The sequence below is a fragment of the Xenopus laevis genome, chromosome 9_10L, assembly GCF_017654675.1.
Source record: "Xenopus laevis strain J_2021 chromosome 9_10L, Xenopus_laevis_v10.1, whole genome shotgun sequence".
NCBI lineage: Eukaryota > Metazoa > Chordata > Amphibia > Anura > Pipidae > Xenopus > Xenopus laevis.
Window position 1 is genome coordinate 86076558 of NC_054387.1, and position 13477 is coordinate 86090034.

Sequence of the window (13477 nt, forward strand, 5' to 3'; positions counted from 1 at the left end):
ATCATCCTGGTCTTACCTCCTCCCTCGAGAAACACTTGGGCTTTTTGGATTCCTTTTTTATTTCTACCCTTGTTAAACTAAAACCAGCACAATGGCACCCAAGAAGGATGTGAAGAAACCTGAGGCTAAACCTGCTGCTGCCGCAGCACCAGCTCCAGCTCCAGAACCAGAAAAGCCCAAAGCACCTGCATTTGATCTGTCCAGTGTTAAGGTAACAGGGTTTGCAAGAGATGTGCTGTGTGTGGTTACTGGAGAGTCAGGGACAAGGAGCTTGAGGTTTCTCACACTCAAAGAGGCAAAACTATGGGCAGTTTATGTAGCTTTGCCCAGTCATTGGGCTGGGGAGATTTCTAACTAGACTCGGCAATACTTTTGCAAGAAAGCAGCCAATAGCTACCCCAAACTGTCAAACTTCTGCTGCTAAACAATGGGGATTTAGTGACAAGATAAATAATTATTTATTTTAACGGGGTCTATATTGTTGTGGAAGTGATACCCCAGTCATATTCAGCTTTTCTATTTGCAGCAGAGAATATTTTTGAAGATACTGCATGTTCTCAACTTGCTGCTTAGCGTATCTATGCCTGATAAAGATTACATTTATTTTGGGATGCACAAAATAGGAAGGATAACAGAGTTTTTGGGTGCTAACAGTAATCAGGGTGAAACTGCTCCCATTAACAGCTTAACATTAGAGGTTTTTGGGTGCTCCCAGTAAGCAGGGTTACATTAGAGTTTTTTGGGTGATCTCAGTATGCAGGGTAAAATTAGAGATTTGACGATTCACAGTATATAGTGTAACATATTTTTGGGGTGTTCACAGTAAGCAGCGTAACACAATTTTGGGATGCTTGCTATAAACAGTGTAACAGTAGGATAACGTCCTGGGGTGCTACCAGTAAACATTAGAACAATTATTTATTTAGTGGCCCATTTAAGAAAACAATGTGTTAATGGCTATATGCAAAATATTTTATTTATTATATTTAATTGTTGAACCACGGGGGGAGATTTTAGAAATTCATTTTACTTACCCCTTCCACAACAGCTACAAGTACAGTTAGAGCCCATTGCTGAAGGTTAAATTGAAAAGCTCTGGTACTATGTACAGTGTGTAAGCCCTGAGTTAGAAAAGTAAATGGGCATTGTTGCCCCATATATTCCAGTGACTGCACACAACATATCCTTACTGCAAGTGTTTGCTGGAATTGGTGCATTCTGTGTGGTCTGACAGCTTGTTCCTTCTACTGCTTGTGAAATGTTATTAAGTGTGTGGGGTGGAGAATGACAGGTGGCAAGATGATTCCGCTAACCCTCCCAAAATAACCCAACCTCCTTGACTGGCTGATTGGTGTTTAAATGAGGATCACCCTGCGTCTGATGGGACATTTCCTAATAAGGAATATTAAAGGCAGGTCTGGAGCTTTTGTCCTATATCTGCATAGCAAAGCCCTAAGCGCTATAGCTAATAGCTGCTAAATCCATGAATTTGGGAAGAGCAGAAAGCAGCAAATATTTGGCAGATTACAACTAATGTGTTATAACCTGGATGCTGGGTGGACTAAACATCATTAGAAGGCCCTCCCAGCTTCAGTGTGCATTTTCTCTTTTTTTTCCATTCCTGTCTTTGTTGGGTCTACTTTTGTTACATATAGCATTTACTTATTACTTTATACTTTTATAAATCTGGGTTAAAACTGCAATATATTGCTTGCCATTTTTAAACAGACAGCCGTAAAGCAGTACTACATGTATTACAACACTAGATGGAGCAGCTTGAATGCCTCAGCAGAGGCTGGTTAATGTATTTAATGCAGTGTATAAATGTTCTGTGCTATTTGTGTATAGTGTACTTACTCATACTTTACTGTCTGTTTACTAATGATAGTTCTGCTACTGTTTCCGCCAGCCTATATGCCACAGACTTTTATTTACCCAGAAATGTCACTTATATAAAAAAAAAAAATCAACAGGTCCTAAGCATTCTGGATAATAGATGCTATACCTGTACTGGACCTCACAGTTATTTCTTTTTAGCCATCCAACACTGGGGAAATGATAAGCACAAAAGCAATGTTATTGGTAATTAGACACAAATGATTTGTCTCATAATTGCAATCTATTTAAATTCATATGAGGTACAGTAACAGTTTATAAGGTGAACTTGAAAAAAATAGCATGGAAATTTCAGTAGGAAGACTTTTAGAGCAAAATGGGTCGCCTATTGCCATCTTCTGGTCATGTCAGGTAGTGTATGCAAGAGTGTGTCCCAATAGTATGTATCAGGTTAGCAGACCCTCTTATTTAATGGTGACATCCATTTTAAAAAGCATAGTGCAGAGTGACACATTCCACAGCCACCCATTATGTACATTTTATATGACACACAGAACCCCTGAGACTCCCAGCAGCTGCTGTCTCTTCTTACTTTATCAGCAGTGGAATTGCCATTTCCTTCCGGGAAAACTATAATATGGCACGTTGAAAGGCTAATTAATAATCTGTTTAGTTGCATACCACATACTTATACATAAAACAATATAGAGACCCGTGTAATGTATCTCAACTAATCATCAGGTGTGCTGCCTGTGATGTCTATCTATTATAGCTATTGTCCTGCTCTGATTTGGCAAGGCCAACTGCCAGCTTTGACAGCAGAGGAGCTTTGGGCCTACTGTTTGACATTATATATATATTTTTTTTTATTTCCATTGTGATGAAAACAGGGGGACAAGGCATCCCTTTTTAACTGCGGACACTGCAAAATTATTTTGCTTAAAGAATTTAAGTTAAACCTCCTCTTACACTATTACATGTATCCACTACGCCATAAGCTTGGTGTATGAAAAATGATCCCATAGAAAAGAGTAAATATAAAAAAATCTTAGAAGGCAGCACCCTACACCAGGCCTCCAGTCTAAACAACTTAACTGTCATTTTTTTAGCCACTTGCTAATATAATAAACCAGTGCAGAGACACGGAGCATAAAGCGATTAGTTCTGGAACAGGAAACCTTTGTCACTCTAGGTACTGTGAAACTACAATTCCTAAAACCCCATACTCCTTCCTATATCAATTGAGCTGGTGAGTGATGCTGGTAGTTGTAGTTCTGGAACAGCTGAAGTGCAGAAGTTGTACATTAGTGCCAGGAACATGCCACTGAAATGGAATGTAACAGATGGCAGTAGTGCTAGTTATGTTCATGGCATAAACAGAGAGGCAGAAGGTTTCATTTACATTTGGTTTTGTTAAGTTGTTGCAGCCACATAGCCAGACTTGGTTTGTACATGCCGAGAGATAAAAGGGCTCGGGAAAGGGATTACTCTGGCTGGCACTATAAGATGCCTGGCATGTATCTTCCCTGGAAAGGCCTTTGTTCTGTCTGGCATCGACCACAGTATTGGGGGCGATCAGCAGCCCTTCAGATATTGTGGCATGCTTCCCCTTTAAAGTTAGCATGTATGCATAGAAAAAAAAATATAAACCCTAGCAATCACACAACAATTTCTCATTCTCAATCCAGCTATTGCAGATGAAAAAGCTGAGAATGGCACCCCATGAGCAAATGCCCCTAATGACCCTTTATTATATAAGGCGAGTCATATTTCAAAACACCCTTTATATTAGGATTACCAAGATCACTTGAAAAATTCCGGGGCATGTCTAATAAATGCATTTTTCCTAGTCCCTGCTTAATTTCTGTCTTAAAGAGGATTCCAGTAATTGTAAGCCCCACCCACCAAACCCCACCTCTTGAAATCCTACTCATTAATAATAATTTTATATTTATCATGATACTAATTGTTTCCAATCTAATTTTGACAGCATACTGAATATTAGTACCGCATGTTGTACACTAAGGGGCAATAGTATATGCCAGAACAGCTGTTTCTAAACGTTAATTCCCAGCATTCCTTTTGAGCTTATTTAGCAGAGGGCACACTGGGAATTGGAGTTGTGCAGTAGCTGGGGGGGTACCTTGGGTTGTTGATACCAAGTCAAAACTTTTTCCTACCATCAATTTGGCTTTTTGTTTTTGTGCATGGTTTTGAGTTGAGCATGTGGTGTGCCTCTGTATTTCTAACTTGTTCACTTGCCAGGTGACTTGTCGGTGAAGGAAGGCGGCACGGTTGGTAAAAAGAGAGAATTGAACCTGTTCATTTCATGGCACAATGCACTGACAGAACCTGAACCACAATTAGCCAGATAGTACATATGCATTCTATAGCAGCAAAACCAAGGAGGTAGCATGTAAGGAAGGGTCATGGAATTTAAGTCTAAGGAGAGGTTGCACTTAACCATCGGTGGAATTAATCATTTATATATAATGCACTCCTAGCATCCCTGCCTTGTGCTTAAACATAAAGGTGGTGCTACGAGTGTCTCTTCCAAAACATGCAGTGCCAGTCACTCATATAAAAAAGACAAGGCACTGTCATAAAAGTGCTACTATTTTTACTAATGATTGCAATAAAGGAAAGGCATGACACCATAGCTGATATTGCCACTTATCATTAGCAGAATCTGCTGAAATTGAGTGCAATGAACAGACTCAGGGGCTTAGTGTTTTTAGCTTTAATGATATCCCTTTTATTGTATTTCTATATCATCAGTTTTACCCACAAATTCAGCCTTATTTCCATGTGAGTGGTGCACATTTCCAGCGCCAGTTCTATAAAGCAAGATAAACCCAACTGGTGTCTTATCTACTAGTCCAGAAGCATAAGTCCCAGAATTCTCAGCCAACGGCTACCTGGCTGAGATCACTGCTGTATCTCATAATAAGTATTTAGTACTTAAATAAATGTATACATAGAGAGTCCATTATGAATTCAGGTCCCACACAACAGAATAGTATCTGTCATTTAACCCTTTTCAGTTGCAGCAAAAGTGTGATTCAGCCATCCCCTGTGCATCCATCTGCTGTTAAAGAAAGCTCAGGCCATTTTACCTTAAATGAGCAGAAATGAGAATGACTATCTATAGACAAATGTGTGTGACAGCCACAAAAATCTATATATAAATGTGACATCTGTTTAACATTTGGTTCTTGGGGGTGGCAAAAACAACACATTTGTCCAGTGACCCAGCACTACTGGTGGCCTCACAAATCATTTTGCTTTAAAGCAGAAGTGAGTCAATAAAATGCAAGTGCAAGCTTTAATTGGAGAAATGTACATCCCATAACCGCACACCCATCCCTCAAAACACAAAGTAATAGTCCCCATCCCCATTCACCCAAATCTGCTAAAACTGTGCATCTTTGTAAGCTTTCACTATGGACACAAGATGGCGCCTCTCTCCTGCTTCATGTTCAGACGTTTCTAAACCTTGGAAGACTGACCAACCAAAACTTGTTAATTATGTAATAATGGATCTATTTTTAGCTCAGGTTGCATGCTTAATACTTTAATAATCACATACAGTAATACATCATGGTAATACAATTATCTAGAAATAGATAGCGTTGTATTAAAGGGAGGGGCACGCAACCATTCTATTTGGGTTTAGGTTCAAGAGATATAAGCATTTTAAATGCTAAATGCCATATACTTTTTATTGCACGTGCCACAGACATAAATTTTTCGATTTAAAGATAATCAAGTCCTCTCAGAGTTCTACACTCACACAGAGGCAAATAACTACAAGAATCACCCCTATTAAGCAGCTGTAGGGAGATGTTTGTGGGTGTCAAGTCCAACAGGTGCTGTGGTGCAAAACTAAAGAAAACAGGGCAATAAATGGCTAAACAATGGCTGGAAAATTGCACTTTTCTAAGTAAATATAGCGCCGGCCGGTTAGAAGTGATTAGAATGTACCAAAGGGCTTTTGCTAAACTATCAGTAGCGGATATTTAATGATTCGTTGGTTCAATGGGGTCTAGCAGATCCAGGCCAGTGGTGTAACTAGATATTACAGGGCCCCATAGCAAATTATTTTTCAGGCCCCCAAAATGTCTAGAGGTTGACTTCTTAATATTTATAGAAATTTTATATAAATTAGGGACTCAGGGGCCCCCTATAGCATCTGGGCCCCCCTGCAGCTACAGGTTCTGCTTCCTCTGTAGTTACGCCCCTGATCCAGGCAAAAGTCTAAACGTTCCTCCCTGGAGAAAATGTGCTGATGATGATGAAAGGCATGAAAGCGAGTCAGTCACTGGCCGGGCTAATAATAACTCTCCTAACTGGTGTAAGTGGAACGAGATCCCTCCTTTTCCTTTGCCCTAAGAAAGCTAAAAAGTGTCCAGGGGGCGTGTCCAGCTGCCCATCTGACACCCGATCCGCACAGGCATGTCACTGCCCCCGGTTAAATAAGAGGAGCTGGGCCAGAGCTGAAGGACCACACACTTCTGCCCTCGCTCGGACTTTCCTCAGCTCCCTGCTCGTCTCCCCAAGCCAAGCTCAACATGGTGGGTGCAAATGCTTTCCTCTGGCATCCCAAGCTCTGGGGCCCTTATCTCTACAGCTTTAGTTTATAGGCCACACATGTTCTTCCAAGTGCTAAAAGGAGAAGAGTTTAAGCAGAGTCCTGTTAAACTACAACTATGTTGTCTGCTAAATGCAATTATTACTCTTCTTTTCTAACTCTTCCTTTTTATCACATTTGGAAACTGCAGCCTCAATGGGATTACTAAAAACTTAGAACCAGAATTCAACTGGATGGCCCAGTTTAAGCCTAGATCCTACTTCTAACACTGTTTTTTATCAACAATTTGCTCATTTAGGGAACATTACGTTTGCTAATAATTTCCCATTCAAATAGAGAGGAAGCTTGTATGATAAGGGAGAATGCTTTTATATTTTTGCAAAAATAGAAACTTGCTTTATCAGCAATTTTAGGCCTGAGTAACCTTTGCTATGATAGTACTTTTTCTTAAAGGCACAACAAAACTTTATAGCAAATAACATGTTGTGACATACTGTTTGATATAAAGCCAGTTACATACGTGTAACATGTAACACTATCTGGCAATGGGCTCATATGCCTTCATATGGATGTATGTGTATATAATATATATATATATATATATATATATATATATATATATATATATATATATGTGTGTGTATGAATGCAATCAACACCTATTGATACTGATGCTTTACTGTCCCTTTAAATAACCTCAAGTCCTCATATGTTGTTGGACTACAACTCCCAGTATGCCTTAACCTTTGTGCGTATGTTGAAGATTGCTTGAAGCTGTAGTCCAACAACATCTGAGAACCTTAGGGTAAGAGAAAGCACTTTAAATGGATGCCAGACACAAATCATATATACTCATTGTTTCTAAATAGCAGAATGAGAAAGTGTAGCGCTTAGATACTTATTATTAGTATAGCCTACAGGTAACAAAGAGCAGCTCCAGGACCCATACCTCAGACAGGTTATCATTACAAATCAATGTTTCCGTTCTGTCAGTGCATTGGCAACTATACTAGTTCTGTCTTTTCTCTCTCTCCCTTGCAGTCTTTCTCTGCTGATGAAGTTGCTGGTAAGTGCACTGTTCCTTTAAGCTGGAGCTACAGCAAAGCCTTTAAACTCACTATGGTTTTTCCATCTATTTATTGATTTCATTGGTCTTTCCAAAAGAAGTTGTCAGTGTCAATAAAAAGAAACAGACACAACAGGACACAGGTCCTGCCTTTATTAGCGGCCCAGTCTGGGTTCCAGCTGTCTGTCAGTCCTGTTTGCATGAGTTTTCACATTTGGACTTCGGAATGCTGGGAACCTAAACATACAACAGGCCATAGTAAATCATGTTTTTCTTTGTGGCTGATTTTCTTTGACAGATCGAGTTTTCTCAGGATCAACAGGATGGTAAGTTTTGAGGAAGGCAGACTGGGAGTTAGGAATCTGTATATAAGGAACTCTGATTTTGAGCCAATCATGAATTTATCCACTAGGTGCTCTCCTTCTATATAGAATAATGCAGAATTGATTTTAAATAAATATGTTAATACAAATGCTATACAACTGAAGCTAAAATTTAATTTTACATGCAAGAGGGGAAGATATTTCAGTTGTACTCTTCCCTTCCTAGAGGGTCCCACTCACAGCATTGTGCTGAGAGTGAGAGGAGTACAATAGAAATGGATTCCCCCTGCATGCTGGAAAATTGTATATGCAATATTATGTATTTTAAGTTCTGCCAAACAGGTGAAACTTTTCATAAATGAACAAGGCTGTGGTGGGTGGTTTGATCTGGGTGTTACAGTTAAACATCATCTGGAGTTCTGCTATTCCTGAATGACTCCATGCTGTTTTACTGAGACCTCACTTTCTTCTGAACTCCAACTCCCAGCATCCCCTACCAGCTTGGACTGTTGTGCTTTGCTGGTAATATGTATTTGACCACAGCTTCAGGGCCCCAAATGTAACCTGCTGCATTAACTAAATCATTTCCGTTTGCTGGAACTGCATGGGGCCCTGGAGCTGTAGGTGTGAAGGCAGAAGATAAGTGTCAGTGATGCTGTGGAATATTTAGCTCCCTTCTAAATGAAGCTGCCAGATTCCCCACCTTGCCTGTCACTTTGTACTTGTGAAGGCAGATGCTATAGGGAAGAGGCCAGTGCTGACAGGTGTGTATGCCAAGCATTGCAATTATCATACTGGGCAGCAGCAGACGTGTTACAGCTCTGCTTCTCTGCTTCTCTGCCGGATCTCTGCTGCAGGCTATCCAGTTACAGGAGGCCTGACCCTTCTCTAACATTAGCAGCTTTTACAGGGCTTGTAAAACCTTCTCTGGCTACATTTGGACACCCATCACTGCTACTCTTAAAATAACCCAGTTTCAGATATCCTAAATAAAGAGAAGCCTTGCCGCACGCAAAAAAAAATACTCTTTCCTACATAGAAGTTATTTTCCATGCGCTTGTATGGACACTAATAGAACTGAACAGTTTGCCCTATTTGGAACTAGAATGTGTCTTTAATTTGTTTTCGATTTAAAAACAGATCTTAATTATGTTTGGAGAACATGCCCATGTAGTCAAAGAGCAGGAACTACCATAATACTTGATTTGGCTGAAGTGTTCCTCGTAGGCTGAATCCACCATCCGATAACAATTATATTCTATGAATGTATCAGAGCAGCTTCTGCTTATGGGCTTATGAAACAGATTTTTATATGGTAGTCCTTTTGATTTAAAAAATATATATTTGTTTACCTCTTTATTTTACTATATACTGTTGAGTATACTGAGGCTTGACAAAGACCATGTATAGGGCAAACCCATGTCATGACTGGTATCTGGCTGCTCATTGGCCAGATTTCAACCAGGCAGATTTAAAAATCCTTTGGGGTGCGGATTGATTATCTCAGCACATCGATGCAGTCTTTTCTGCCAATGTGCCCTAGGATGATCTAATTGTTGCCCCAATTATGCAAAGTTCTTTTGTATATAGACATCCATTAATCTAATGTCCTGTCTTTATTTTTCTTCTGCAGACTTCAAAGAGGCTTTCCTGCTCTTTGACAGGACAGGAGACAGCAAAATCGCCCTCAACCAGGTTGCTGATGTGATGAGAGCTCTGGGACAGAACCCCACAAATGCTGAGGTCAAGAAGATCCTGGGCAACCCCAGTGCTGAGGGTGAGTAGAGGGGATTGGATCCTTGGGGATGAAAAAAAAAAGCTATAATGTAAAAGCCACAGAGTTCAATGAGACAAAAACTGAATAAATGTTATAATTTTAGAAAGAATCTGAATACAGGGTGTAGCTGAACCATATATAGTTGGAATATATGATCCATAATAGATACTATGCTCCTTGGCATATATCACAGTGTAGTAGATGCTCCATACTGGGAACTTTTGACTCTATAAGTAGTGGTAAAGCCCCTGTAAACAGTTATTTACAGAATGCTTTACAGAAAATATTCCATCACAGCCCCAGCAGCCTGAGTTGTACACTAGGTTCCACATGTTTTTTATGTTTCCTATACTATCATCAAATCTCATGTGTATCTTTTATTCTTTCCTGTAGAGATGAACGCCAAGAGGATTGAGTTTGAGCAGTTCCTGCCCATGTTGCAGGCCATTGCCAACAACAAGGACCAGGGCTCATTTGAAGACTTTGTTGAGGGTCTCCGTGTCTTTGACAAGGAAGGCAATGGCACAGTTATGGGTGCTGAGCTTCGTCACGTACTGGCCACTCTGGGTAAGGACTCTGGTTCTACATGCCAGTGCTGCTTTCAATGTCTATAAAAAAACAATAACTAATATGATGCATTTACTTTAACCAAACAGGTGAGAAGATGAGGGAGGAGGAAGTAGAATCTCTCCTGGCTGGTCAGGAAGACTCCAACGGCTGTATCAACTATGAAGGTAGCTGTTCATTTTCTGCAAGTTTTAAAAGAAAGGGGGAGCCTTTTCACCTACTGTTATTTTCCCATAATATTGACCCCTATGAATGTTGGTACTATGTTATGTTAACCCCAACAACTTTTTGACTTACCCCAAAGGGAATTTTTAACAGGATTATGGCTAATATTACATGTTTGATGGATATCATTGTTGTTATGAAGAGCTATCAGTATCACAGAACTAATCCTATTTGCCATGCCCAATATTTTGCATAACATAGGACAGGCATCTGCAGCCTACAGCTCTCCAGGAGCTTTTGAACATGCATCTAGCTGAGGATGTTGGGAAGTCACAGCAGTTGGGGTTGAAGTCTAGAAAATTACAGTTCAATAGAAGCAGCATTATTATTTTATATTATCATTAATGAATTATTTTATTTGTGAGTTGCTCATTGAATGTATGACATAATTTTTCCTCTTACTTTTATCCACAGCCTTTGTGAAACACATCATGTCCGTCTAAGCGGATTTCTCAAGGTACGTGGCTTTCTTTGCTTTCAATGAACAAAGCTCCTAGGGCTATTTTTACACAGAGCAGCTCAATAATTTAGCATTAAGTAATTATTCATGGGTATTCAAATTCATAATGAATGCATGTATAGAGAATAGGTCGTTTTGTATTAAGTGAAGCCACAAGAGCCATTAGTATTAAGAAGTTTGTTTTCCAAGCATTATACATACCCAGGACATTGGTGGGTCCTGGGTATGCTTGGGCTGTTTGCCCATAAGCTATAACAATCTAGCTACTGTATATCTAGCTAGTGAATATTGAAAACCACAAAATTATAGGTCTAATATAGTATAACTTACATTTCTAACATAAAATGCTTTGATGCACTTTAACTTTGCATGATTAAATATAGAGAATAAATAGAGATCTGCTGCTTTTGCCCTCCTGGGTTCCACTGTACTTGTGCCTTATGCACTACACTAAATATACTTCTTCCCATTTCTTCTAGCATCTGCTTCTCTACATACCATGTGTTGTGTCTTCTCCAAGTGACACTCTTTTCTTCTATCCTTTCTTCCTTCTAGAACTGTCAGCAGAATGTCTCAGAACAACGGGGGGCATCAGAACTGTACAAAGACCAGCAACTGGTTACAACCAACTATATGGAACTGAACTGTACAATACACCCACCAATTTTTTTTTTTATTTTTCATCACTGGAATTTTGAAATTTACTTTCATGAACCCTGCTAATATTTCAAACGGATCAAACAGGACGATTCAACCTCCGACAAAGTTGGCGGCGAAATCTTCTAAGCAGATCTGTGTACCATACCATGGAGCACTGTAAAAATAAAAAAAAGACATGTCAATAAACACCTTTGCTAATTTGGTGGCTACCAAGTCTTTTTATTTCATCTGCCAAAGGCTTTGGGCCAGTTTCTCAAGATCACTGCAATTCTGCACTACCAGGGGTTCCAGTAACTGGCCCTTCTGATAGTGGAGTTATTAATTTATTTTCTTTCTGTACTCAGAGTAATAAAGTTTTATTAAAAGAAGCTTTGTATGTTTTCATTATGTTTTGAGCACAGTAATTATAAAAGAGCTGACATGAAGTGGTACTAAATATTTAGCCTTTTACAAACTAATCATGTGAATGCTGATGGAGTTTTATGAGATAGGCATCAGTCATAAGGAATTTCAAAAAGGCTGCTTGCACTTCATACCTATAATAGATGTGCTCATTATACAGTCCTCCTGCTGCTGAAGTGGCAGTTTTCATCCAACAGCAGCTTAAAGCACACAAGCTTGGTCACCCCCTTGTAAACCAGCACTTTATCAAGTTAGATTAAACTTCTTCATTCTCTTGTGTTCTGATACCTGGTAGGCTCAGATGAACCCAGTGTGCTGTGTCATATTTGTTTGGGATCTCAAATTAGGTGCAGTATCTGGTCTAACTGGTAATACAGTAACCCCTTAAATTACTGTATATGGGGTCTTTAATGGGTTGTTCAGCTTTGAATATACTTATACTTATATACTTAAGTATGCTGTAGAGAGTGATATTATGGGACAATTTGCAATTGTTTTTTTTATTATTTATTAATGTGTGGTTTCTGAGATAGTTAGCTTTTTATTTAGCATCCCTCCAGTTTGCAAATTTAGCAATCTAGTTGCTAGGGTCCAAATTACCCTAGCAACCGTTTGAATAAGAGGCTGGACACCAGACTGGTCAAAGATAACTCTTACTAGGTTACTATGGGTTTTGCTACTGTATTACTCCATAAACTCACCAGAATGCTGGCAGTACCCCTAGCATTGGAATGCACCCACCATTCTAGAACTTGTCGGATGTAGAAATCTTTAATAAAATACACCTTACCTTTTGAAACCAGCAAATATGTTAATCCAGAAAGCTCAGAGCTTAGAGTCCATTTCAAGCAAATAATTCTATTTTTATTTTTTAAATGACTTCCCTTTTCTCTGTAAGATTAAAACATTAGCTTGTATTTGCTGGTAACCAAGTTGCATGATTCATGTTGGTGGCAAAATAATCCTACTGGGTTTATTTAATGTTTTAATGATTTTTAGCAGACTTGAGAACTACAGAAATATCCCTTATCCAGAAAACCTCAGGTCCCACGCATTATGGATAATAGATCCTATAGCTTGTGACCAAACAAGTTTCTGTGTGCAGTGTTTCTAGCTAGTGCAGGAATGTTTTTCATGAGATCACATTAGTTTGGCTTCAACTGAATTCCTGTGAAGTAATTTACACTACCCACACCTCCTAGGCAGCAAGTATTATGTGGCTTATGAGTTAATGCTGCTTTGCATTACTTTCCTGGCGGAAAATTAAACTCACAGAAACTGTGCATCAGCCCATGACCCGTATAACCCAGTATGTTCCTGTCCAGCAGATGCTAAACCTGCTGTTAGACCCTTGTATCCCCTTCAAATTACCAGTTGGATCATTTGCAATTTCTTCAGTTTAGCCCCAATATATTTGTATGCAGTATGGAGAGTCACATGGCAACATTTTCATAACAGGCACCTATGCATCACAAGCCCAAAACTGCTAAATAATTATAGTTGTGTCTTTTACAGATTATGTACATTTTATTCTTCTTCGCCATTTACTCTTTTTGCTTGATGTGGAAGC

At 39.3% G+C, this 13477-nt stretch overlaps 1 protein-coding gene across 2 annotated transcripts; it reads left to right on the forward strand.

The window, feature by feature from the left end:
- Nucleotides 1–11: 11 nt before the first annotated feature.
- myl1.L (myosin light chain 1 L homeolog) lies at nucleotides 12–11871 on the forward strand. 2 transcript variants are annotated; one of them, NM_001086783.1, is given in 7 exon segments: nucleotides 12–211; nucleotides 7792–7819; nucleotides 9450–9593; nucleotides 9987–10160; nucleotides 10250–10327; nucleotides 10800–10842; nucleotides 11401–11871. In NM_001086783.1, coding segments are annotated over 6 exon segments (573 nt in total). In that variant the 5' UTR covers nucleotides 12–91; the 3' UTR covers nucleotides 10829–10842; nucleotides 11401–11871.
- Nucleotides 11872–13477: the final 1606 nt, after the last annotated feature.

Coding starts and splice junctions, on each gene's coding strand:
- myl1.L (XM_018234068.2), top strand. Junction 7,494..9,449: donor CTCTGCTGATGAAGTTGCTG/GTAAGTGCACTG, acceptor TTTCTTCTGCAG/ACTTCAAAGAGGCTTTCCTG. Junction 10,328..10,799: donor CGGCTGTATCAACTATGAAG/GTAGCTGTTCAT, acceptor TTTTATCCACAG/CCTTTGTGAAACACATCATG.